The sequence below is a fragment of the Odocoileus virginianus genome, chromosome 16 (assembly GCF_023699985.2).
Source record: "Odocoileus virginianus isolate 20LAN1187 ecotype Illinois chromosome 16, Ovbor_1.2, whole genome shotgun sequence".
Taxonomy (NCBI): domain Eukaryota; kingdom Metazoa; phylum Chordata; class Mammalia; order Artiodactyla; family Cervidae; genus Odocoileus; species Odocoileus virginianus.
In genome coordinates, this window is record NC_069689.1 from 18,635,041 (window position 1) to 18,661,140 (window position 26,100).

The 26,100-nt window shown below is 56.1% G+C and overlaps 1 protein-coding gene and 1 long non-coding RNA gene across 4 annotated transcripts in view; one reads left to right on the top strand and one right to left on the bottom strand.

Moving 5' to 3' along the window:
• ITPK1 (inositol-tetrakisphosphate 1-kinase) overlaps positions 1 to 26,100 on the top strand; it is a 156,660-nt gene that overhangs the window by 82,756 nt on the left and 47,804 nt on the right. For 2 of the 3 annotated variants that reach the window (XM_070477929.1, XM_070477930.1), the window contains exon 4: positions 9,042 to 9,167. In XM_070477929.1, the coding sequence (XP_070334030.1) occupies positions 9,042 to 9,167 (126 nt within the window). Of the gene's footprint in view, positions 1 to 9,041; positions 9,168 to 20,187; positions 20,332 to 26,100 lie in introns of those variants that run through there. The other variant, XM_070477931.1, reaches the window with a different exon arrangement.
• Positions 2,976 to 6,730, bottom strand: LOC139038701 (uncharacterized). Its single transcript, XR_011491780.1, has 2 exons — positions 6,557 to 6,730; positions 2,976 to 4,896 (listed from the first exon to the last, which is right to left on the bottom strand). It is a non-coding gene; the product is annotated as an uncharacterized lncRNA (long non-coding RNA).

A 26,100-nucleotide genomic window follows, 5' to 3' on the forward strand; every position in this document is an offset into this window, starting at 1 on the left:
TACCCTCTTGGATCATTGAGGGTCAGTGTCTGATGACTAGCTTCCTAATGGTGCCAGTGTTAAAGAGTCTGTCTGCTAGTGCAGAAGACGTAAGAGATACGGGTTCGATCCCTGGGTTGGGAAGATCTCCTGGAGGAAATAGCAACCCACTCCAGTATTCTGGCCTGGAGAATCTGATGCACAGAGGAGCCTGGTGGGCTACAGTCCAGGGGGTCACAAAGAGTCGGACACGACTGAAGTGTCTTAGAGGCACATGTCTGATGACTTTGATACTACATTCTGCTTGGCTGTAGACAGACACCCCGAGGCAGAGACACTCCACCCCCACCCCCCCGCCACCCGCCACCGCTAGCCAGGCTTAGAGCACAGCTGCAGTAAGACCTTCGGCCTCCTGGGCTCCCTGTGGAGGCTGGGCCTCCCCTCTGGGGGGTTCATGTCCTCGCACTGTGAACTGCGTCACCCTGCTCGTCCCCTGGGCTTGTGTCCTTCTCTGCTCTGTGGCCCCAAGGCACCCTCGACTTCTTCACCCGCCCCTGCAGGGTGTTTGCAGCGTGTTCCTGAGGCTACTTGGGACTTCTGTGGGGACTTTGATCGGGGGTTCCGATGGGCCCTGTGGAACACTCCCTCCGTGAATCCAGCATAGGCATAATACGCTTGGAGGCCTTGGGGGTCCCAGCCCCTGCCCTGGCGGACAGATGCTAGAAACAGAACGAGGGTGGTGGCTGTGGGGAAAGGAGCATGTAGATTTGGGGTCAGAAATCCCTTGGGCCTGCCTGTCACTGGCAGTGCTCTTGGGAAGCTCACCTTGCCCCGCCCCATATCCATTTTCTCCATGCAGATTGGGGATAACATTGACTTGGAGGGGTGGATGTGTAAGTGCTCAATAAACCTCGTGTGAATGGTTGGGTAGGTGGACGGGTGGATGGTCTGAGTCTTTAGCCTCTGGGAAGAATCTCAGCCCAGGCCAGCTGGGCTGTGGGACAGGAGGCAGTTCCCAACCTCAGTGAGGGTGCCTCAGCCAAGGAAAACTCTCTGCAACTCACCGGGCAGGTAAGTGTCCTGCCTGGGACCCAAGAAAGAGTGACCTGAGCCTGAAGGGCAGTTACTGGTTGGTGTCAGAGGAAGAGGGTCCAGCCAGACCTGAGACCGATGGAGATCTGTAGGCACCAAGAGCGGAGAAGGCTCCAGGAAGGGAGGGCTGACACCGCTCCTCGGGATCGTGACTGCCCGAGGGCCTGTGGTGGGCCTAGCATGGTGCCAAGGCTGTACCAATACTCTCGTCAAGTGCTGGAGGCAGTGACTTTTCTGGCTTTCTGAAATAAAGTTGGCTTGCAAATTCCCAGAACTTTGGAGCTGCACACAAGGGCCTTTCATCTTCAGGCTGTTGAATCGAGTTGACCCCTCATCTTCTGGGGGAGAAAGGTTATCCATGCTCTGCCTTAACCGGACTGTGGTTTATTATGTTCATTATTGGAATCCAGCTACCGAGAATTTGGGGCACTGGGTTAGGGAGTTCTGGGGCGGAGGCCATGGGGGCACCCTGTACTGTGCTTGGCCCAGCCTGCGGTCTTTGGGGATCAGCCCCACGTGACGTCTAGCTCCTGACCCCTCTGAGGGCCACTTGGAGCTCCTTTGGGAGGCAGAGTTGCTCTTGCCAGTGAAGGACTGCTTGCCCGTCGTGTTTTGGATCCAGTCCCACCAAGAAGCACAAGACCAGGGCAGCGTCCTCCAAGGCCGGGTGCCTTTTTGTAGCCTGTCCCCAAGGCAGCAGCTCCGACTTGCGTTTCAGGGGAGCGCTGCTCCTACCCACTGGGGCCTTTCAGTGTTGGAGATGGCAGTTCTGTTCCATCTTCAGACCTTGGAGAGGCCAGAGAATAAATTGGATCTTCTGCCCACTTGCTTTTCATTGGGGCCATTGAGTCATGACTTCAATTGAGACAAAAAACTTTTCCTCTAGTGACTTACAGCTGAAAACACACCATCCACGTGGCGTGAACTGAGGGAGAAAAGGAATAGAAGGAAAGCCCCAGGTGCCTGGGACAGCCTTTGGCTTAGCGGTCAATTGACTTCGGCAGGAGAGAGACCAGGTTCCCATGCAGCTATGATGGGATGACCCTGGACAGGCTACTTAGCTTGTCTTGTGACCTGGTGTCCTCATGTGCACCTGCTGTGGCCGAGTCAGAACTCTGTGTTACTTATCGTCATTAACAGGGATGGTCCATTTAAATGTGGCAACAAATGCATTGAGAAGCCTAATATGAGCCCAGACACGTGACTTAGCTTTGCAGAATGCAGATTCTGGCGTGTCTTGGTAACGGTGCATGTGCACTGCATGCTAAGTCGCTTCAGTCATTTCTGACTCTTTGCGACCCCATGGACTGTAGCCCACCAGGCTCCTCTGTCCATGGGATTCTCCAGGCAAGAATACTGGAATGGGTTGCCATGTCCTCCTCCAGGAGATCTTCCTGACCCAGGGATCAAACCCAGGTCTTCCACATTGCAGGCAGGGTTTTTCCCACTTGAGCCACCAGGGAAGCGCCTGTTAACAGTACTCAGGGGAGATTTCACCGGGCAGTAATAATGTAAAGAGTAAGAATATCGAGAGAAAAGGAATAGTTGAGCTTTTTGAGTGCACAGTGGTAGGAAAAGCATACCTCCTGGGATTCTCCTTTACTCTCACACTTCTGCACACATCGCCACGTCTGATGGCAGTTGGCTGGGGGCTTTTCCCATACCATGCAAACCTGCAACACCAGCTGGGTGTCCTACAATTTAACTCAGTTTTGACACTGACCACCTGGAGATGAGCATCAGCTCTACAGGTTAAGGACTCAGCCCCACAAGGTCCCACCCGCCCCCGCCCCATCAGATGACAGTTGCAAATTTAGGTTGATATCTGTGCTCATGAGCCAGCAGCTGTAAATCACAGGTTCCCACGATCCCCGCCTCTAGTTTGATTAATTTGATGCATTGGCTTCTGGAACTTGGGAAAACAGTTTACTTAGTATTTACCAGCTTATTATAAAGGACTGTGAGAAAGGGTACAGTTGAACATCCAGGTGGAACAGGTGTATCAGGCAAGAGATGTGGGAGGGGCTTCTGCACCCCCCAGGCAAGCCTCTCTCCCAGTTCCTCCTCGGCTCACCAGCCAGAAAGCTCCCTGAACCTCTCCTCCTGGGATTTCCTATGAAGGCTTCGTCACAAAGCCATGATCTGTCACTCACTCATTTTCCAGCACCCTCCCTGCTCAAGGATAGGGAGTGGGGCTGAAAGTTCCAAGCTTCTAATCATGCCTTGATCTTTCTGGTGACCCACCCCCATCCAGCCCACCAAGCATTGCCTCATTCAAATAAAAGACATCTCTATCACCCAGGAAGATCCCATTTGAGGACAAGCCTATGTGGTCACCCCACTTCAGAACCCGCGTTTTCAGGCCAGCAGCCATGGTCTGGCATGAGTGCACGGCTCTGGCACCCCCCGCTCTGTGTCAGCGTCTGTCCTGAGTAATTACACACATTAACTCAGTTCTCACAGCAGCCTGAGGTGGGGACCCGTGAGAGAGACACAGAGCCTAAATAACACGCCAGGCCTCACGGCTTCACAGCCACTCCTAGAGGACCCGGCCACCGAGCATGGTTGTGAAATAGTAACCACGTCTGCCTGACGTCCTCGCCGGCTTCACCTGCAGCCTTTGCAGTAGAGAGGGCCGTTGCAGCCTGTCTGGCTGTTCAGGAAAGCATAGGTTTTTCTCCGCAGCCCAGGTCTCTGCTAGCATACCTTGCATGTTGCAGCCAGAGAGGGTGAGTGGCCCCCTGCATGGAGTGGGCGGTGGGAGCCAGTTTTTCCGAGTCCCCAGCCTTCCTGATGCACGTGCTTTCACATCTAGCTGGTTGTTGATCACATCAGGGAAGCGTGTGGGGGAGTTTGGGAGCAAAGGGAGAGCTGGAAGTACAGCTCAGAGAACCCTCCAGAAAGCTGGAACTCTCCGCCTTTCGTCTCATCTTGGCATCCCCCCACCCGCGCCCTTCCCCCACCCATGATCTCTCCTGTGGGGACTGCCTTTGGGTTGGCTCACAGACAGCCCCAAAATCTTGGTGGCTTAATGCACTGAACATTTGCTCGTTGTTTATACCACAGCCGAATCCCGGTCCCCTAGGCACTGGAATCTTCTACTGGTTCCTCTGCTTCCAGCCCACAGATGAAGCATGAGAAGGGGGAGCGGTGATGGGCCACCCCCTGCAAGGTGCCGGTCAGCGGTCAGTGCTGTGGGAAAAGCTCTTTCTGCAGAGTGCTTAGGGCACCTGAGGTGTTGGGAACTGATAGATAAAGGAGAGGGTTTAATGCAGATGGTGCGTCCTGCATCTTGGCAGCTGCCCCTCTACTCGCATTAAGCCTTCCTTCCCCTGTCCATCTCTGGAGGTCCCATTCTTCCCTCTCCCTTCCGTGGCTTGGTCTGGACACCCCCTTCTCCTCCGGGAGGCCATTTCAACCCCCTTCGCAAGAAAGCATCACCCTGCTCCGTGGCAGGTCCCCTCTGAGTCTGCGTTGTTCGCTCCATTCTTTGAAGCTGCCAGTGCACTTAGCAGACGTCTGCCGAGCTCTTGGGCTTCCTGGGTGGTACACTGGTAAAGAATCCACCTGTCAGCACAGGGACCCAGGTTCAATCCTGCGTCAGGAAGGTCCCCGGGAGGAGGAAATGGCCACCCACTCCATTATTCTTGCCTGGGAAATCCCTTGGACAGAGGAGCTTGGCAGGCTACAGTCCATGGAGTCTCAAAGACTTGGACATAACTTTAGTGACAGAACAACAGCAACAGCCTAGTTCTTGCCTGGGGCCTGGTTCTAGGTCCTGGGGAGGCCAGGCTGCAGCCCTGGTCGTTGGGGAATCTCAGGATCCTGTGGAAGAGACAGAAGGTTAAAGAAACCACTTTATGCCTGGAAGTTGCGGTGCAGTCTTGGAGGGATGTGCACAGCATCTCGGGGACACGGTTGAGATGAAGGAGCCAGTAATGCTTCCTGTTTGGGAAACGAGGAGTTCAGAAGTCTGGAAAACTTCTATACGGGGGCTTGGGAGACTAGTAAGAGCTCATGTGTAGACGAGAGGCTACAGGTTGTGGTAGACACTCCAGGCAGAGGACTCACTGCGGCAGAGGAGCACCACCCCGTGCAGGGTCTGGGGCGGCTGGGACTGTGCCCAGTGTGAACAGAGGTGCTCCTACGGCCCCCCCCCCCGAGGCCCTGAGATGAGAGGACAGGGGCATCTGTGCCTCGTTCACAGGAGGGGCCCAGAAGATACTTGTCAGGTTAGCAAGTGATCAAGCTGAAGCGGGAAGATATCTAGAGGGCTTAGGTGCCACATCTATAAACGGAATGTTCTAACTCACAGACCAGCCCTGGAAGGCGTAGTTCTGACATCCTTGTTTTATGAAGGGTGGAACCGTGGCACAGAGGCCGCTCAGCCAGGAGGGGTCTCCAGGTGCCCACTGTCGCATCCTGTCCTCCTTAGCCAGCTGGTGGGCGGGAGGCAAGCACCCAGCTCCCCTTGGATCATGGCGGGGTGGCTTGTTCCCAAGGTCGGAGGTGGCTGTTGGGCCTCTGGGGTCTGCGGGCTTCTGTCCCATCTCCTCCTGGGCCTCCCTCCGCCCTCGCCTGCCTCATCGCCTTCGCCACTGAGGAAACAGCGGGCCCTTGTTTTCTCCGAATTCCGAGCACTCACAGAGCAGCATCCAGCGCCGGCCTCTCAGGGTGGCACGGCTTGGAAACGTGGCGCCTCCGTCCACCGCGGGGGGGCCCTTCCGTCTGGACCCCCAGTGACTGGCTGAGGGGGCCCAGTTGGGTCCTCTCTGAGGAGGAGAACAGGTCCCCCAGGAGAGACTCCTTTTCTGTGAGCAGAGTGTGGTCAGAAAAACCAAATGACACACTCGGAGTGAGTTCACTTCCGTCCTGGCCCCCAGTCCCGTCCCATCTGGGGAACGAGGCTTCTGAGGTGCCTCCCCCCACCCGCCCCGCTGGTCCCAGGGTTCCCTTCTCTGCAGCAACCCCCCCCACCCAAGGGCCCCTCTTCTGGGACCCCCTCCCTCTGTGAGGGGTCCCCTCCTTTGTGGCACCCCCAGCCCCCTCTGAGGGTCCCCTCCTCTGCAGGATCCTAGGTTCTCTGCTGCGTGTGCCCGGAGCCTGCTGACCGACAGCAGTTTTGGCTCCCCTGGACCCTGAGGGTGCAGCCCCGGAAGACCTTCTCCCCCTTCCCAGCCAGTGGGGAGGGACCGCTGGCTCCATGGGGTAGACCCCCTCAGGGCTGCCAAGGCTCCGGCTCCTTGGGGTAGACCCCCTCAGGGCTTCGGCGGCTCGTCCGGTCCTCTGAGGAAGGCTGGTCCAGGGGGGCCTTTTGGAGCCACGGACAGCTCTGCTCGGGCCCCGGCGAGGATGCAGAGCGGGGACTAGCCAGGCCTGACGTGTGTCCAGAGCCGCGGCTCTCGTGAAAGGGTTTCACTGGCACAAAAAACGCTTGGAAAATACACAAAGGACAGTGGCCAGCTTCCAAAACTCAACTGTTTACCTTCAGCAGAGTGGCCGGGAACGCGGGGATCTTATTTTGCAAACAGCCCACAGTTGTCAGGTCTACAGACCTTGGGTGATGCCGGGCGAGCACGAGCCCAGGGGCTCTCCTGCCCACCTCCTTCCCCAGAGGCGTGGGGACCCCAGAGTCCTCTCAGGGGCTGGCTTCTGTCCCTTCTTGCTGCACAGGAAGCATTCTCTCTGGGATGGGGTTTCCGAGGCCTGGGGCACCCTGCCCAGCCTCCCACGTGACCCAGGCTCTTCCGCCCGTAGCCGTCTCGGTCTGAAAATGTTGGCCTCTTGCTCTGGTGCCTGTCACAGTGGAGCCACTGCTTACAGGGCAGATGGGCATCTCTGAGAATGAGCTGTTCCTTGCCCGTGTTCACACTTGCCACTGGCTGCTCTGCTTTCCTTCCAATCCTGTTTTTTTTTTTTCCCCCCTAAGAAATGGTATTGGATGGAAATTAATAATGAATGTATGGACAGAACCAGAAAGATCCTTGGAGTTTCCTGTTATTATTGAAGGGGAAACTGAGGCCCTGGGATGCTGCTAGGCTTTTGCACAGGCCCCAGGGCATGGCAGCTTGGCTGCAGGCTCAGCCCATCTGTGTTGCTGTTTGTCCAGGTCCCAGTGGGTCATTTCCCAACCATGAGGCCTCACCCAGTCATTTTTCCTCCTCAGCTCTTGGGGTCCTGCTCTGTGAAGGTGTAGCTGTCACCTCCAGCTCCTGGCCATCCTGTGAGGACAAATACCGCTTCCCTTCCCCATCTAGGAGTCTTGGAAGATGGGCAGCAGCTCAGCTGGTCTGATTTTTGCTGTTTTGTTTTGTTCACGGGCTAGAACATCAAGGGATCAGTGTTCTTCAGTATTTTCCTTTTGTGGAGTCCATGAGACTTTTTTTTTCTTCAATAGGGAAAATCCCTTAACATCTTTCCTGGCAGACAATAAAAAAGAGGAATTAAGGCTATCAGCAGGAAAGACCTGGTGCATTCTGAAGGTTTAATGGAAAAAGAGTTTAAAACAGGAGGATGACATGGCATGGGCAGGGTCAAAGGAGCCGGCAGGAGGTGGTGAGGCACCCCCAAAGTGGTGGGGTGTCATCACCCCAGGCCCAAGGGGACGAGGGGAGGGAAGAGCCTAGACACAGTGGTGGTCTTGGGAGAGGGGCCGTCCTGCTCAAGGGAGATGTTGGTGCCGTGAGGATGGTGGGGACAAGCACCCGACTCCTGTCCCATCCTCTCTCCCATCTGCTGGTGCCTCCAAAGGGCCATACGTGGCCAGCAGCCAGAGGGCAAGGCACCCAGGCGGTCGTGGCTCTAGGGCACAGCGCGGGCACGGGACTCGGGATGGGGGCTGGTGACCGGCCCAGCTTCAGTTCTGGCTCTGCTTCCTCACTGTGAAATCCTTGGCAGGTTTCAGAAGTCTGTGTTTTCCACTGTCGTGTGTGGAATTGCCTCTCACTGTGTGGCTGGAAAATAAAAAGAAACAAATGGACATACATTTTTAGCACCGAGCCTCCCTAGAGCTGTCATCATGATCTCTTCCCTAATGACTTTGAAACAAACAGCCTGGAATCCCGGAGGGAGCCCCACTTGGGGAGTGGGACGGAGGGCAGGGGTGGGGCTGGTGGCCTTCTCTGGCCTCCACTGAGGCCACTCTGGGGGTCAGCCAGGGGATCGACTGGCGCCGCCGCCTCCAAGGGCGCAGGCCCTGCAGGTGGTGGCGGCCGTGTGCCGGGCGGTAGACATCTGGCAGCCAGGAAGCATGGTGTCAGGCGGCCCGGCTGTTGGCAGGTGCTTCCGTCTTGGGGGTCTGGGATGCCGGCTGTCAGCCAGCAGCTCTGGCTCGCCCGGGACCCGATCTTCCAAACCCCACGCTCTTGAAAAAATAAACACGTTCCCCCAGTGGAGCAGGGCGAGCCAGGGACTCAGGGACTCCAGGTGGCCCTGCATCCCTTGCTTTGTCATCAAAGGCCAGCCCTGATCTCAGTGTGAAGTGCTGGCGGCCAGCCTCGCAGACTGATGGCTCTTAGATTCGCACAGATCACAGCTTTGCCGAGACCGTGGGGAGTTTCGTGGGGTGAGTGTCTGCTTGGATTTCAGTTCAGGTCTGGCCGTGTGACTTCAGTCGTTGGACTTGACCTTGGTGAACCCTGGTGTCCCCATCCGAGAGGCCCCGGGTGTTGGGGCAGCTGCAGGGTGGCCAGTAAACGCTCTGACAGTGACTCTCGCTGGACCCATAGGCCCTCAGTCACCCCGACTCCACCTGTGTGTCTTCTGTGTCCCGGGCAGCCTGGCGTTCGGGGACAGAAGCACAGACAGGGGGCCTGCCCTGGAGGAGTTCCAGGGCCTCAGCGGGTCCTGTCCTGGGAGTGCCGGCCCTCCTCACGCTCCGTGCCCTGGGGACGTGCAGAGGGGATGAGATAGACAGGGCAGCAGGCTCACGGCCTCAAGTTGTTCTTTCTCTTTGTGTTTCCCGCTTGCAGCTGAACCTGAGCCGGCCGATCGAGGAGCAGGGCCCCCTGGACGTCATCATCCACAAGCTGACTGATGTCATCCTCGAAGCCGATCAGAATGACAGCCAGTCCCTGGAGCTGGTGCACAGGTTCCAGGTGTGCGGGGGTAGGGGTCAGGGTGGGGGTGGGGGTGCGGGGAACGGCTCTGAGCCCCTGAGGCCGTGGACCTGTCCTGCTGGGCTCCCCATAGACACGGCTTTGCTGCTGCCAAGACGTGGGCCTGTGGTCAGGCCCTTCCCTGACGGGGCCTCTGTCTTTGGAGGTGCTATGGGCCTGCTTGTCCCCACCCCCATCTGCTGCCTACCCTTAGAGATACGATTTACTGATCAGGGCACTGTCCAGTCTGATCATGCCCTTGCCTCCTCCGTGCACAGATGGCCAGAGCCACAGGTGCTGTGTTGGCATGGAGGTGGGAACCCTCTTGCCACCCTTGATGAAAAGGACCCCTTGAGGGTGTTTGAGCTGCAATGGCCACCCTTGGGCCCCTGAGTCCTGCCCTGGTGGAGAACCCCCTCTGCTTGCTGATGGCTTTGAACCTGCAGGCGCGTCTCTGAGCTCCAACCAAGCCTCCCTGTCTCTTCCCTCCTCCCTTCACCCTGTTTCCCAGTGTCCTGGGCCCTGACCCCACAGTGACCTGCCCGCCGCCTTGAGCGCCTCTGCCATCGCCCCCACTGACTTGCCCTGTGTTTTTTCCCTGTTGTGGACAAGAGCGTGATTCATTCCTCAGGAAAGCGGCTCGGGGTCATGAAAAACAAGGTCATGTTATCAGTGAAAAATGCACTTGAGATCCAGGGCCTCCCCAGTGGGAGGGATGCTCGAACCAGCACTTTTCAGAGCGTGATGACTGGAAGGGTGACATCCTGTCCTTCCCGATCAGGACAAAGGGGAATCTCATCGCCACACAGCAGCCCTCCTGCAGACAACATTTTCTTTTGCCCTTGAGTCCAGGGTTGGTGACCTCAGCCACCCTCGCTCCCTCCTTGACCGCCCGTGTCAGACTCCCGTGAGCCCCCGTGGCCTGTTGGTGACCTAGCTGGTGTCCCCTCCCCTCCCGCACACACCTGCAGAGGTGTGCTGTCCACAGGTGGTGCCCTGCAGTGACTTTGGCCAGCAGCCTGACATGATCCACCCCCTCCTTCTCCCAAAGGGCTGGGGGCCGTGGAGGAAGGCGAGTTTGGGCTCCTCCGAAGCCTCAGTTTTCCTATTTGTACAATGGTGTCAGTAGTGTGTTGGGAGGAGTAAACAGCGTGATGCGTGTGAAAGTGCTTCACACGGTGCTCAGGTCCCAGTGAGTGCTTGGTTGGAAGGTCAAGGCCAGTGTGAGCATATGACCTCGCGCCTTCGTCTCCTCTTCTGTGAAATGGGGTTGCTGCTAGCTCCTACGCCTTAGGATGCTATGAGAAGGTTGCCGTGAGCAGTAAGTGTCTGCGTCGTAGTCGGGCCTGATGTTTGCTGAGCTCTTCTGGCGGCTCCACCACGGTTGCTTGTGTCTTTACTTTCTTAGATAAAGGACTGCAGCCCCCGCCCACCCCATTGCCCTGGGGGGTTAGAGAAAGACCAGCCCTGGGGAACCTCCCATCCCCTGCTCCCCGCAAGCAGACACACAGCCCACAGCGCAGGCAGGTGGTGAACAGTAGAGGGGAACTGGGCGCCCTGAGTTCCCGTTCTGGTGCAAAGAAGGTTGGTGAGCTCATTGTGGGGGACGTGGGGACAGGCAGCTTCAAGGGTTTCAGCCATCAGCTGCATGTCCCAGGGGGGTCTCAGCTGGTCTCGGGAGTCTGTCTCACCCAGGGCACACAGAACAGCTGCCCTCAGATGCCTGGGGCGACCTCAGGATAACCTTCTAGCCTGGGTATCTCTGGGATAAGTTTTCACTTATCCATCTGTGCTTGAGCATGAAGCGGATATCTGATAAGGCCAGGACGTTTCCTCTTTTGTGAAGAGAACAATCCTTTGGGGAGAAGCGTGACAGGCCGCGCTTCGTGCAGGCCCCGAGAGGAGAAGAGATGGGCAGGGGCTGGCAGAGAGGAGCGCTGAGAGGTGCCAGGTGAGGCCGCTCAGCGCCGCCTTGGTCACCCCACCCGGCACGAAATACAAGGTTCAAGTTCAGAGCCAGGCCGTAGACTGACAAACTTGACCTTGACCAGGCCGTTGTTTTCAGACGCCTGTTTTAATGTTTATTCTCGGGACACGAATGAGGAGGCATGGGGGGAGGGGCCCAGGGCCGGTAGAGGCAGAGGCACGTTCAGACTTCAGAGGCTGGGAAGCCGGGCCCTGGGGCTGGGGTTCGCAGCACTGGCCTTTCTGCGTTTTGTCCTAAGAAAACAGAGAAAGGTGATGTGGCCCAGAAGGGGCGCAGCTCAAAGGGCCTTCTCCAAAGGCAGAGCTCAGGTCCCTGGGGAAGTGGCCTGGGGCTGCATGGGTCAAGATAGATATGTTTCTGAGATGTTTCTGAACAACTCTAGAGCATTCTGCTCATGGGATACTCCCACTAAGCCTCCAGGGCCCAGGGATTGAAAGGAATTCTCAGAGCTGAGAGGTTATGCTTTTTTTTCTGGCTGCCCTTGAGGACAGATTGGGAACTGGGGGTCTGGGGTTTATACAGATCACTGAAGCTGGTTGCCATAGAAACCAGCTCCCAAGCTGCTGCCTGCCCCCTCACCATCCCCCTCCTTTAAAAAAAAACTACTTGTCTCAAGAGGGCTTGGCTTGGAGAATCATGGGGTTGATTCAGTTGTTTTTCTGCACCAAGGTTCTTGTGGAGCCGGCAGCCTGGTGCCGCTGAGGCCCTGCCCCGAGATTCAGATATCAGTGAACAGACCTGGGCAGAGGTGCCTCGGGGGCCTCGTCCATGTGAGCAAGTGGGGTTAGGGTGGTGCAAAGGTCCTGGTCCCAGCGCTCAGGGGTCTCCTGGCATCCAGAGCGGCTGCCTCAGGGGATCAGCGAGAACCGCAGCATCCAGGGCCGGCTGTCAGGTGTCACCCGGGGCGTGGGTCTGCTGCTGCCGTCCTAGAATGGATAGAAGCATTACCGAGCGATCATCTTCCTCGGGGCAGCGGCTCCGGCCAGGTAGAGCTTCCCAGGGTTTTCCCTGAATGAGCTTGCGGGGAAGAGGTTTGAGTTTGAGCTGTCACCTCTTCTGCCCATCTTCATTAGCTGGCAGGACGTTAAGTCCTTCTAATGGCCCCCAGACCCCCAGTGTGGACTCAAGGACCGCTTTCTCTGTAGCGGCACGCTACTACTTGCTGAGCACCATCCACACTCCCACCCTGCGCTCCCAGCCTGGAGGAGAGGCCTGGGCAAGCCAGGAACTGCCTTTGCAGCCCTCCGAGTGATGAGCTGGGAGACACCCCGACCTGGTCCCTGAGGGCCCTGGCTAGAAACTGTCTCACTGCGGTGATAATAAAGACTGTAGGCTCTGTCGTGGCCCGTGGGGCCTGCAGGCTGGCTGCGGCCTCCCTCGCTCCGCAGCCTCATCTTGTCCCACCCGTCCCTTCATTGCTCAAGCTCTGAGCTCTTTTCCAGCTCACTGCCTCTGCACAGGCTGTTCCCTGGAGTGGAATTCGTCCCCACCCCCAGGCTCAGGTGCCCCTTCCTGGGGTAAGTCTCTCCAATTAGCCAACTGCAGGCACATTCCCTGTCCGAGGCCTCCAAAACTTTGCTCTTTTCCTTCCATCTGTTTGGAGCTTTGTAATTCTTTATGGGTTGTTCTGGCCAGTCTCTCCATTTGGGGATCTGCTTCAAGCTCCCCCTTTGCTGCACACGGTGCCCACATGTCTGTGAAGTTGAAGCGCATCGTGGGTGTGGGCAGCGCAGGGCGCCCTGGCGGGTCCCTGGAGGGAGAAAGCGGCTCCAGAGGGGCAGCTGGGAGCAGGCCCGAGGAGGGAGGGGGCTTGGGCCGGCTCACCCGGATCTGTTGGCTGCGTGTGGGCCTGCCCTCGGACCTGGGGACCTGCTCGGTGGCGAGAAGAATGGAGAGAGCGTGTTTCACACCAGGCTGCAGGGCTTAGACTTTATCCTGCAGGCTGGGGGTGGGAGAGATAAGATCAGGTTTAAGTGGAAAGAGAGGCCCTGCTTGGGAGGGGAAATTGCCAGCGCTGGTGAGCTCGGGGCAGTAGGGACCCCACAGTCATTGGCACCTGGCAGCATTCTGACACGCAGAGGGACACATGCCATCCGAAGCTCAGCAGTGCCCCCTGCTCACCCTGGGACCCCCGCCGTCCTCGGCGCGCTTTGCTCAGCCACGACAGACCAGCCTCTGAGCAGCCCGGGCCACCGCAGCCCACATGCTCCCAGCTGTAGACAGCCACCAGTTTCTGTCTCTGACTCTGTTTTTGCCCATCCAGCCCCCTCCCTCCTCATGCCCGCTCCCCTGGAGCTGACCCCTGGAGCCCCTTTCTCCCTCCAGGGTCCCCTGCGCCCACTCATACCCGCGACGCTCTCTTGCCCTGTTCTGGACTTTGATATTTCTGGAATCATATAAGACACCATCTTTGGGAACTTCCTGGTGGCCCAGTGATCAGGAGCATGCATTTTTCACTGCCTAGAACACCTCAGAGAGGCTCGTCTTGGCTCTTAGTCTCTGCCCCAAAGTGACAGGTGCTCGGGGACTCTTTCGACAGTTCAGTGGCCCCTCAGATCCTCCAGGCCCGTGAGTGCCTGCTGGGGTCAGAGGAGTAAGAGCCGCCTGCAGGCCCGGGAGCCAAACACGGTGAGCAACAATACCCGGGGCCCTTTTCTTTGAAAACATAAAAAAGGCGCTGAAACATGTTCACAGGCATGATGCCCTCAAGACGGGTGCCAGTCATGAGCGTGTGGAAGCGTTCACCACCCTTATGGTTAGTGCCTGGTGTGTGAGAGCAGGTGTAAGCCGTCTGCCCAGGTGGAGCCCTTAGTGCCCCTGAATCACATAGGATTATCGTTATTGCTATTACTAGTGTTATTCCTTTTAAATTTATATAATTTATTTCTTTTAAAGGTATTTTTAAAATACATCTTTGAAGTTTTTTTTTTGTTGTTTGTTTGTTTTTAAATATGGACCGTTCTTAAAGTCTGTATTGAATTTGTTACAGTACTGCTTCTATTTTATGTTTTGGTTTTTTGGCTGAGAGGCATGTGAAATCTTAGCCCTCCGGCCAGGGATTGAACCCACAACCCTTGCATTGGAAGGAGAAGTCTTAACCACTGGACTGCCAGGGAGGTCCCTGTATTATTATTCCATGGCAATAGTACCGCTCTAGCAGCCTTATCTGTGGCTATCAGTCCCAGCCAACTTGAGAGCTCTTAACTGTAATTGGAGTCAATAAGACCGTGATTACGAAAGTGTCCCCAAATGGAATCTGAGCTCTGGGACTGTAGAGCGGAAGAGTGGATTGATTGTAGCCTTAGAGGCAGGGCCGGGTGGGCTTCTGGGGGACTCTGGGTACTGTGCTAGGTTCCAGTTTTCACCAGCTGACCCACCAGGGCCTTGGTTGCCCCCTGGCCGTGCCGGGAAGATGCCAGGATGGCAGCAGAAGACAGTGGCTTGAGAACAGTGGTACCTAAGCCGAAAGGCGGTTGCTATGAACAGGGATGATCGCCTCTAAGACCCCAGCTCCGTTTTCCTCTAGCCCCTGCGGCTCTGAAATGATTCACAGCTGTGTTGACTCAAAGCCTGTCACCCTCAGACGTGCACCAAGCCGCCGCCAGCACGGGGCTGTGTACTGTGTGCGGCGGGCACCCAGTGGAATTAACAGAAGCAACAGATTTTACTGTTGGAGGCCTTCTAGTCTGATTAAGAAGATAACATCTGAACCGATCAAAGGTTAAGTGAGTTTCTGCCCATTTTGGGGGCAGCACCTGGTAATCTGTCGACCTTCAGGAGGGGGGTCAGAATAGGAACCCTGAGCACCAGTGAAGGGTTTAGATGATCACCATGGAGCCACGGGAGAGGCCACCATTTCCAGAGCACATCCCAAGGGGCCCTCTTGGCCGTGGGCATTCCACATCTCCTATCTTGTTTGGTGCTTACATCAATCCATGGAAAAATGGAATTACTTCCCCATTTTTCATGTGACAAAGCTGAGGCCCCGGGAGGTTATTAAATCGCTTGCTTGCAGTCACTCAGAAAGAAGGCAGCTTGCATTGTTTTCAGAGATGCCTCAGAGGGGCCTTGACTGCCTGCTGACAGACCCCTGGGACTGAGGGCCAGTGATGCTGGGTCACTGTCCGGCCGTGCCAGACTCTGACCCCGCTGGTGCCCCCCGATGATGAAATCAATGTTGGCCGGGCAGAGGCCAGGGAGGCAGAGCTGGGCGGATCTGGTGGCCCTGGCCCCAGGACAGGATTCCGGGGGTGGCTTTGAGGTCAGCCTCCCCGTGACAGCTGCCCTGTGTCGGGAGGCCCCTCCTCCCACGGCAGAGGTGGCCGAACAATCTGGCCATTGTGCGCCCAGGCTAGGCTGCCGGGCGACGGCTGTGAATCGCTCTTTCTGCCCTAGGGAGTGTGGTGCTGTTTGGGCTGTTAACTGTCTGCAGGGCCTTTCTCTGTGGAGAGGGAGGCTGGCCCCCTAGGAGAACGCTCAACTTTACGACTCTGTTACCTGCCCGGAGCAGAGCTGGACTTTGTACAGCCGGGGAAGGGACGCCGCCCCAGGGCCTGAGCTCACTCCGGGAGCTGGCCGCCATCCCTCTGTGTGTGTAGACAGTTTTTCACAGCACAGGGTTGGTGGTGTGCTGGCTTTTAGAACATTTGCTAATAGTACATTTTCCCCACATGGTAGGGAAAACTTGTGTACAAGTTTTGTGATATGTACAAGTGTGTACAGGTTTTGTGTTTGTGTCCAAGTGATGTGATGTACACATCATTTCAGGGTTCCTTAACTTGGTCCTGTGGATGTGTTGGGCTTCTGGGTTTTGGGTTTTGGAAATCGAGAACTCCCAACCAAGAGGTTTGTAGTCTGGTGGGGTCGTCATTTCAGGAACATCTATGGCAGAAAGATCTCTTCCACGCTCCTCCTGGCCTGTTTGGGGCCATGACCTACTGACTTGCTTCTATGCAACCCATGTGGTCTGTGTGCCCACGATAAAGGCCTGTGTGGTTTCCCTGAACTTCGTGTAATAAATCACAAAGCCTCTCACCTGCCAAGAGTAAAGCTGCTCTGGTGGCCACGTGCTGGGCCCCTGCCAACCTCGGTCCTCTGGGGACGGACAGAGTGGGGCAGAAGGACCTTCCTGTGCCGGCTTGCATCCGGGCCCTTGCCTTAGGCCTCGCACCCTCTCTGGCTTCTAGTCCGTGTCCTGGCCTGTATCTCTGTCTCTCCATTGATCCGTGAGATCATTTGTCAAATAACCATTATGTCCTTTATTCCACGAGCCTCAATTAAGCTCTTACTGTGTGCTAGGAATCTTAAAAGACATCACAGATACAAAAAGTAAGACAGATCAGGTGGACACAGACTCTGCCCCCACAGATTTGTATTTGGTGTGTGTGTTTATTGATATAGGGGAGGCAGGGTTGATACTAACAAAACACAAGTAAATGGAGGAAAAGCAACATGGTCTCCAGTCATGGTAAGTTCTGTGCTATGTGTGTGCCCAGTCGCTCAGTTGTGTCTGACTCTCTGTGACCCTATGAACCGTAGCCCGCCATGCTCATCTGTCCGTGGGATTCTCCAGGCAAGAATACTGGAGTGGATTGCCACATCCTCCAGGGAATCTTCCTGACCCAGGGATTGAACCTATGTCTCTTGCAGATTCTTTACCACTGTGCCACCTGGGGAAGCCCGTGGCAAGTTCTAGGAAGAGGAAAAATTAAGGCCTGTCATAACCTGGAGGTTCTTATCACCTCTCTGAGGAGGTGACACTTGAGCCAGGGCCTAAAAGCCTGGTAGGCAGGGAGAAGTTGTGGAGCAGGCTGCGGGCCGTGTCGCAGGACAGCACAGAGGCCTGGGGACCTGGAACAGGCTGGTGCAGCCCAGCACAGCGGCAGGAGAGAGTGTGCAGCCTGGGCCTGCGATGGCCACTGCTCAGGAGAGGGCGGAGATGTGCGGCCGGAAGTGAGACGGTGGTCTGCGGCACCTGGGGTCACTGTCAGGGTCACGGCTGGCAGCCACAGCTGTCTGTTCTCCTGCAGCCAGAGGCTGGGAAGGCGGGGTGGCTGAGTGCAGGGGTGAGGGGCCCCGGCCTAAGTGGCCCCGGGTCCCAGAGTTCAACAGCACCCGACAAACTCTGCTGTGATTCCAGGCAACTCCAGGAGGAGTCCTGGCTGTAACGTGGCATACCCAGCGGAGCAGGCCAGGGACCCCGCAGGCCTCGGGGAGCCGAGAGTCCGACTCTGGCTGGAGGCTGCGGCCTCGGGTGGGGCAGGCAGAGCCGGCCTGTGGCCTGGTTCCTGGGACGCGGCCTGAGGGCAGGGGCTGCTCCACCGGCTCAGCTGAACATGTGGGTGCAGAAGGTGCACGGGGTTAGGACAGGCGCCTAGGGAGCGAGGGGGCCACTGCTGAGCTGGGGTGACACCGAGCTCCTGGGACCAGGCAGCCCCTCTCTGGTGCTCACTGTGCTCAGCTGTGATGACGCTGGGACCCCATCCAGTCCCACCAGTGACTGCTGAGTGGAAACGCCAGCCTGTCCTGGTTGAGAGTCAGCCCCTGGGGAGGTGCCTTCTCCCGGCCACACCCAGCCCTGCACATCCCCCACCAGCCCCAAAGCTGGCGTGTGGCCGCAGTCTCTGCTTGCTCGGGGGCCTGAGCGGTGCCCTGGGGCTGTGACAGGGCATGTGACGGTGGTCAGGTGCATAGCCTGGCCGGGCACCTTGCCAGCCTCCCTCAGACGGGAGGTGGAGGACGCCTACAAGTGTGGTGCTGAGGTCCAGGGGCAGAAAGAAGGGTATTGTTCTAGTCCGGGGCCTGGGAAGGAGGGGAGAAGGTGTTTGTTGTCTCAGATGGTAAAGTGTTCCGTTTCCTCCCCGCCCTCTCTTCCTCAGCGTTCGGGGGTTATCCATCGGTGGGATTGCTTTTCTTTGTGAACTTTCCATCAGTTCTATGAACAGCAGTGTCCCCGCTATGGGGACCACGGTTTTCTCTCTAATGGTTGAGCGAGGCGCGTGACACTGCAGACTGTCTGGGAAGATGACCCCGGGGATGGATGGTTGTCGGTGGCATCCGACTTTGGGATGGGATGAGGGCCTGTGATCTGGAAGCCACTGGTGGGCACTTGGCACACCCAAGATGTTCAGACCCATCCCACCCTGTCAGGCAGTCTTTCCCTAAGTCCCCCACTCTCCTTCCGTCTCCCCATCTAGAAGGGGTTTCCCCTCAGCTCTATCCGTGGCATGGGTCATGTGCAGTTCAGCCCTGGATTCCTCCAGTGTCTTGCCCTTTCTGAAACCCTTGTTCTGGGGCTTGTTCCCCAGCAGGGACAGGTGGGGGTTATGGCTGGCGTTCTGTTGCCAGGAAGCTTCCTGAACGCTCCAGCGTTTCTCCCACCTTCTCCCCCTGGGACAGTGAGTGCTACGAGTCTATTCATGCACTGTGGCTCTGGTGGGTTCCTTAGGTGTGGCTTTCCCTGTGTCCTCTCTGTCTGGCTCTCTGCCATCTGACGTAGCTAACATGTGCACAAGCAGCAAATTTAAGGAGTCTTTTCCTCCCCCTGCTGCCCAGCCATCAGCCCCCATCTGGGAAGGGGCAGCCTGAAACCTTTTCGGGGAGTTCTGTGTTCAGGGGCAAAGGTGGTCTTCCCATCCCCACACAAAGCCATTGTTTTGTGTGGTCTGTTTTGGAAATGATTCCATAGCAGTCCTTCCTTCAGGCTCCCTTATTCTTTTTAATAGCTGCATAGTATTCCATCACATGGCCTAAGTCCTTTTCTTAACCCATCCTCTACTGCTAGACACTTAGAACGTTTCCCATCATGTTTTGGAAATGCTGCAGAGAGTAAATATCCTTGAACATACATCTTTGCGTGCCCATGTGGGGAATTATGTGGGAAAAATACCTAGAAATAGAAATGCTGAGTTTATGTCTTAATTTTGGCCGTTGGCCAACGTCTCTCCATAGAAGTTGTGCCAGCAGCACTCCCACCAAGCAGGTCCTGGCCCCTGTTCCACCCCTTTGGGAGGTGTTTCTAATCAGTTTCATTTGGCACCAAGTCACAGAGAATCCAAGCGTGCCGGGACTTAGTACTCACCTCCTCATCCTGTTGTTTTTTCCCTGCTGGGCACTCAGGGTCCTGGGAAGGGCATGTGTGAGCCGGGCTCACCCAGCCTGCCTGGGTCTTGAACCTGGTCACCTTGCCCTGTCTAGTGCTTATGCACACCCAGCCTTTATCCTCTGTACTCCCTGTGTGGGAAGGGCCTGGCCACCTGGCCTGAGCTCCCGGGTTTAAATAACGGGTCTGAAGAGCAAAATAGGCCGAGGGGAAAATTGCACTGTCGTTTTCCTTTCAACACGTCTGCCAGGTCAGACACAATATTGTGCCAAAGGTCGGGAAGCATCTCGGTTCTTCCTGCCCGGCAAAGCCTGGCGCACGTGCCCCCAAGGCCAGCGCTTTGCCTGACACGTTGCCCAGGACGCGTCCCTTCCGAGCTTAGCCGCTTAGCCTTGCACACCGCTGGATGGGTCACCGCCAAGCTCAGGACTGGCTCGTCACTCCCCAGCCCAGAACCTGTTGCTTTAGGATCAGGTCCAAACCCCGTGGCTGGTCCGTCTCCAGCTGTCTCTCCCCACTGTCTTCACGTAACCTCCCCTTGAGAGCTCTGTCCGCCCAGCCACGTGGGCGGCCTCGCCCCAGGCCTCTGTTTTTGCTGTCTCCTCTGCTTGGAATGTTTTTCCGTGTGTCCCATGCCTGCGACCCTTTGTGGCTCGGCGTCACCGGCTTCCAGAAACCCTCTCTCCTCTCCTCTTCCCCTCTCCCCCGTGGCTGGATTACTCCCCCCACCCACACCCCACTCTGTTATCACCAGTCACCCCATGTCTCTGTCCACTTACGAGCCCCCTGGAGGGGTGGGATGTGGCTGCTCTGTGGCTGAAGACAACACGCACGCATGCGCGCACGCGCACACACACACACACACACACACACACACATGCGCACGCACACACACACACACACACACACACGCGCACACACACGCTGTCACTCTCCCTGGTCTCCTGCTCTCCCGGAGGCCTCAGGCTGGGCGCTCAGACACTTGAGAGCTCTCTGGAATACAAACAAGGCTTCATTAAGCCCGAGGCGCCTGCTGGTGGGAGGCCCCGCTCCCCCCTGGAACCATTCGGGAAGAGGTAGAGAGGCAGCAGTGAGTGCGGGGTGTCGTCTAGATGCCCGGCTCGTTTGAGGGGGGATGGAGAGGCATCTGGTGATGGCAGAGAAAAGTCTCGGGGTGCGTGTGGGATCAGTCGAGCTAGTGGGTGGGCGGGCATCTGTCCCCGACCTGGAGCCGTCGTCTGTCTGTCGCTCGTGTGCCGTCCTTCTGGCTTTCTTCCCTCTGCTCCGTGCCACCGCCCCGGCGAGGTTGTCCTGTGCAGTAACCGTGCTGTGCCCGCACTCGAGGGCAGCAGGCCCGGGGCCCCTGTGTACCGGTCTGGCTCCATTCAGTACCTGAAGAGCTGTCTTCTTTCTTTATCACATCATGGAACCAGCGGATCCTAGAATTTAAGAGTCAGAACAGATATTATAAATGTTATGCTGACTCTTTGGTTTATGGATAAGAACACTGAGGTCCAAATAGCTTGTGACCTTCAGAAGCACACGTCAAGCTAATGGCGATTCTAGGACCTGAACCCAAATTTCTAGACTCTGCCTGTACCTGAACTTTCACAGTGTCTCAGAGTCCTGGTGCTGAGATCAGGACTGTCCCGGTGCAGTGGCTGTCCTGATAGAAGTGGTCTGCCAGTGATTGGAAGGTTCAAACCTTGGCTGACTGTCAGAGGCAGTCACGCAGGTTGTGCATTGCATGCACAGGTCAGTAGATTGCAGATGACACTCTGTGTGACTGGACTTGGCAGTCCATTGTATATTCTGGTATATGTGAATATATATATTCTGGTATATTCTGGATGCTGCCACAGCCTTCTCTTGGCTCCTGGGAACCCGCTCTCAAAGCTTAGCTGCAGGAGTCAGACCCAGCCTTGTTCCAAATCCCACTACCTCTTTAGACCCTTAGTGTATGAGTGTTGAGCAGCTTCGCATGCTAGGGTTTAGCTAGGGCCATGGCTGCCTGGCACATCGTGTGACCTCATGGCACTGGGTCCTAACGTGGATTCTTCAGGAGTATGTTTGATACGTGGTTTTCTGTAAGCTCTAATGAATAGGCAGGTATTCGGAGTGGTGTCAGAAGGCTTTGCCTGGGGAGACCTCAGGTCCTGGCCTCGGTTGATGACAGGTGTCAGTGGTTGGCCCAGAGGATTGGTTGGTGGTTCTCCAGAAAGCTCTGCTCAGCCCGCCTCATGATCTCATCATCACCTGGAGCCGCCCTCCCAGTGACAGGTCTCACTCTCTGCAGAAGCGCGTGTGTACCTATGAAGGGGGCATTGCTGCTGCCGCTGCCACAGTCTTAGACCTCCCTCCGGGGGCCCATTCCCTCAGCCTGCAGCGCCCACGGCCACCCGCCTGTGCATCCAGCACATGTCCTTCCCTTGGTGCCACATGCCTCCTCCTCACAGAGGCCGCTGTGGACTCCGGCGTCCGGCCGTGTCGTTTGCCTGCTCCTCCAGGAAGTGTCTGTCTTCCAGTTTGCCTGGACCCAGGGTTGGGGAGAGATGCAGACTGCCCCAGGTCCCTGGGGGCCTTTGGAAGCAGGGTGAACCAGGGTGCAGTCCCTGGGGTGGTAGGAGGAGCAGGTAAGCCCACAGCCTTTCCTCTTCTTTTATCGTTTCCCTGAGCTGACCCCACGTGCAGGTGCCCGGCCTCACGGTGGAACCACCAGGCTAAAGGCCTTACTTAGCTTGGCTTGGCAGAACATGAGAAAGGCTTATAGCTTTTTTCCTTTTAACATAAATTTTAAAAGAAAGTTTTCAGATCTGAGAAAATGTAATTTTTTTTGGAAGTCAAAAAATTAGTTCATGACACCAAGAGTCAAAGACCCTGGGGCCCTTGATTCCCAGTATAGTTTTCTTTCCACTAAACCATCATGACTTGATGCTTAAGGAAAGGTTCCACCTCACCGCATGGTTATCTGTGGGCCCGTGTTAAGAGTGCCCAGTCTTTTCTGTTTTATGTAAATAAATAAATAATGGAAAATTCTAGAAAAATAAATGAACCTGAGTGACCCGGGCTTGCAGCTAGAACTGAGATGCTTCTTTTTGTTTAGCCAGGTTTGCCACGCCTTGTTTCACTGGCTGGAGGGCTCTGGAGCCGAAGGGCATGGATTCAGATCCTAGCTTGGCTACTTCTTAACTGGGAGAGCCTGGACAAAGTATTGAGGGTCTCTGAGCCTCAGTTTCTCTGTCTGTCCAATGGGGCTGCTCATAGGACCTACTGCATAGGGTTGTTGTGATGAATAAAAAGTCAGTTCCTGCAAGGTGTAGGACATTGTCCTGCGCTTGCTGAGTGTTTAGGAAAACTTACCTGCTATCATGATTACTGTTGTAACTGTCAATAGTAGTAACACATCCTAGCATCCTGCCAGGACCCCCATCGTGATATCAAGACCTCAGGAACCAGAAGCTTCCTGGCTTTCACCCACCACTTGGTGTGGGAGGAGCCTGCTAAACGGCCAGGCTTTGTGGCATCAGCTCAACCATCCGGGCTCGGGTCATGCTCTCAGGAAGAGCCAGAAGGAGTGAGATTATGCTGAGTAAGCCCAAGGTCACCTCCGTTCCCGTAAAAAACCCCCGCAAGTAATTTTTAACAGCCACAAGGAAGTAATTTCAGTTCTTCCTCAGTGTTTGTTTGGTGGCTGTTAACTGAAACGCAGACCTTGACTCCTGGGATCCTGGGAGTCTGCCTGGAGAGTGTGTTCTGTGCGTGGCATGTGGAATCCATCTGATGCCGATGCTTATCTGCTTCTGGAACCACGTGATGACCCGGATTCCGAAATCCTCCTGGGGTCAGCACAGAAGGTTGTTGTCACTCCCAAGGGGTCACCGCCACTATCCGTTGATGGCTGCCAGGGCCATGGTGGGGAGGGGTTGTGGTGCATGGTGGAATTGGGTCCCATTTTCCCTTTTTGATCCACTTTACATGGGAAGTGGAGGCCTAGACAGGGTGAGCACCAGGCAGGCCATAGTGCAGAGAAGGAACTGCAACCAGAGCCTTGCTGTTTAGTCCAATGCTTGCTTCCCACCTTGCCCGTGCCCCCTTAAAAACTGAAGTATAATGTACATAGGGGAAAGTGCACATGTTGTGTGCAGCTTGATGACTTTTTGCCACAGAGATAGGCCGTGTACCTAGCACCCCATCAAGCAGAAGAGCAGTGCCACTCCCCTGAGCCTGGTCCAGCCCAGCCCTGCCCAGCCCCCTGCCCTGCCCTGCCCTGCCCCTCTCTGTCCTCAGCCTCGGGCAGTGAGCTCCCCTCCTGCTCACGGAGCAGAGCTCCTGTCCTCCCATGTGACATCCTCTTCCCGGGGTGGGGGACAGGCCGCTGGAGGGAAGGAGGCTGGTTACCAAGCCAAGAGATGGACTTTCTTTGGCCAACTGAGTGCTATCAAATCCCTTGTTTCAGGAATGGCTTCCAACCTGGCCAGCAGGAATTTTTCTGAAATTCTTCCAAAAACTCCTCTGCCTCTCCTTCCAGGCTGCAGGTTAACATGCAGAATGCTTCCTGGGGAGTGGGCACTTAGCTCACCCAGCCCTGCACGTTCTCCCCTCTTAGCATCCACGTGCTGTTCCCTGTCCAGCCTCTGTGGAGGTTGAGGACAGGGCCTTCGGCTCCTCCCGCTGTGGGGCTTGCCTAAATGTCTGCTGGATGTGACTGCCCAGGAAACCATCTTTCGTACAGCCGGCCACCCGGAGACCCAGTAGGAGACCACGCGTTCGTGGGAGGTCCGGGCCACTCCCAGGCTCTCCACGCTCCTCCCCCTCGCTGGCCCCAGGCTTCCGTTTTCTGTTTGCTGTTCTAGACCTGCCTGGCTCAGCTGTGCACAGGTGAGGACTGAGGCTCACGGAAGCCCAGCCTCGAAAGTGGGGAAGGCAGGATTGTACCGAGTGTGGTGGCTTCAGCTCTCTTAACACGTGCAACCTCTTCCCAGCAGTGACCTTTGCTTGATGGAGAAGGAAGCTGAGGCCCAGGGAAGAGCTGGGATGCCCAGCTTGCTGTGCAGTGGTCCTTCTTCCATCCCAGCTCCCCCAACCCTCAGAGGTGTTGATTTCCACCTGTCCCTCACGTCTGAATCCCCAGTCCTCCTGTCGGGGCTAGAGGACTCAGCCCAGTGGACAGGCTTCCCCTTCCTGGGTCCTGAGCGTGATGAGGTGAGGCCGTGCCCAGGCCCTCCCTTGCTCCAGAGCACCAGGTCCGAGGCAGGTGGCATCCTGGACACAGAAGCTCCTGATGTGGATGATGTCCAGTTTAGTTATTGTTTTTGTTTTTGCCTGTACTTTTTGTGTCATATCTCGGAAACCATTGTCTGATCCAAGGTCTCGAAGATTTACACAAATGTGTTCTTCAAAGAGATTTATAGTTTTAGCTCTTACCTCATGGGATTTCTTAATAATGGTCCTTGTGAACCACTTTTATCCAGTGACCTGCATGTAGCCAGTCCTGGGCAAATAGGAGCTGCTAGTATTTCAAATTATGATCAACTGTTGTTATTGATTATCATCTTCACCCTGTCGTCTCTCATTGTGTTTCCCATCTGGGTGGCCTCCTCCTGCTCCTTCTTGAAAGTTCACATTGCTGTTTGAACTCATTTCTGGCACAGCTGGGGGGATGGGGAGTTGAAGATGGAGGATTTCATTACTTCCCCCACTCCCCCCATTTCCCCCCAAACTTTTTTTTCTTTCCTTTTTTTCAAGTTGACTTGTGTTTAATTGGAGGATAATTGCTTCACAGTGCTGTGCTGGCTTCTGCCATACCTCAGCATGAATCAGCCGTGTGTACACGTGTCCCCTCCCCCTTGAACCTCCCTTCCACCTCCCTCCCCACCCCTAAACACTTTGTTTTGGAAAATTTAAAAATGCTCGAGAGGATGTGGCAGTGTCCTCCCCCGTCCATCACTGGCTTCACTGGTCAGCAGCTTGCCGGCGCTCCTCTCACCTGTGTCTCACCTACTTCCCTCCCCAGCCCCGTGCACCTGACCATTGTGAAGCAAATCCCAGACATTGTGTTTAACCTGTAAATTGTTTTAGTACACATCTCTGAAATATGAGTCACCACTTTCTCTTTTTTTTATTTGAACCAGAGTTGATTTACAGTGTGTTGATTTCTGCTCTATAGCACAATGTAGAGCATGTGTGTATGATGTTATACATATATATTCTTTTTAAATGTTTTTTTCCATTATGGCTTATCACAGGATATTGAATATAGTTTCCTGTGCCACTGCTGCTAAGTCGCTTCAGTCGTGTCTGACTCTTTGCATCCCCATGGATTTTAGCCCGCCAGGCTCCTCTGTCCATGGGATTCTCCAGGCAAAAAAACTGGAGTGAGTTGCCATTCCCTTCTCCAGGGGACCGTCCTGATCCAGGAATCGAATCTGGGTCTCCTGCATTGTAGGCAGATTCTTTATCACCCGAGCCTCCAGGGAAGCCCCAGTTCCCTGTGCCACCACTCTCTGAAGAAACCTGTGGCGTTTGGAAGAACTGGGCCAGAGCCCTGTTACCTCCTGAGGATCCAGGGGGCGGGTACTGGGTGCCTCGCCTGCTGCCCTGTGAGGAGCAGGCCGCTGGGCTCCGTCAGGACCCGAGCTGCCCGTGGAGGGTGGCTGCCTGCAGCCTGGGCTGCCGAGGGCGGGGGATCGTGTCGTGCCCCGGGTGTCTGCGGGGCCAGCCTGGGGCAGGGCCGCCCAGTTGCTCAGCCCTAAGTGTGGACCTGGCCTGGCCCCTCTGTCTGCTGGACGGGGCAGGGCATAGCAGTCTCACACCCCTCCAGTCAGGTGGGGCCCTAAGAGTCCCTA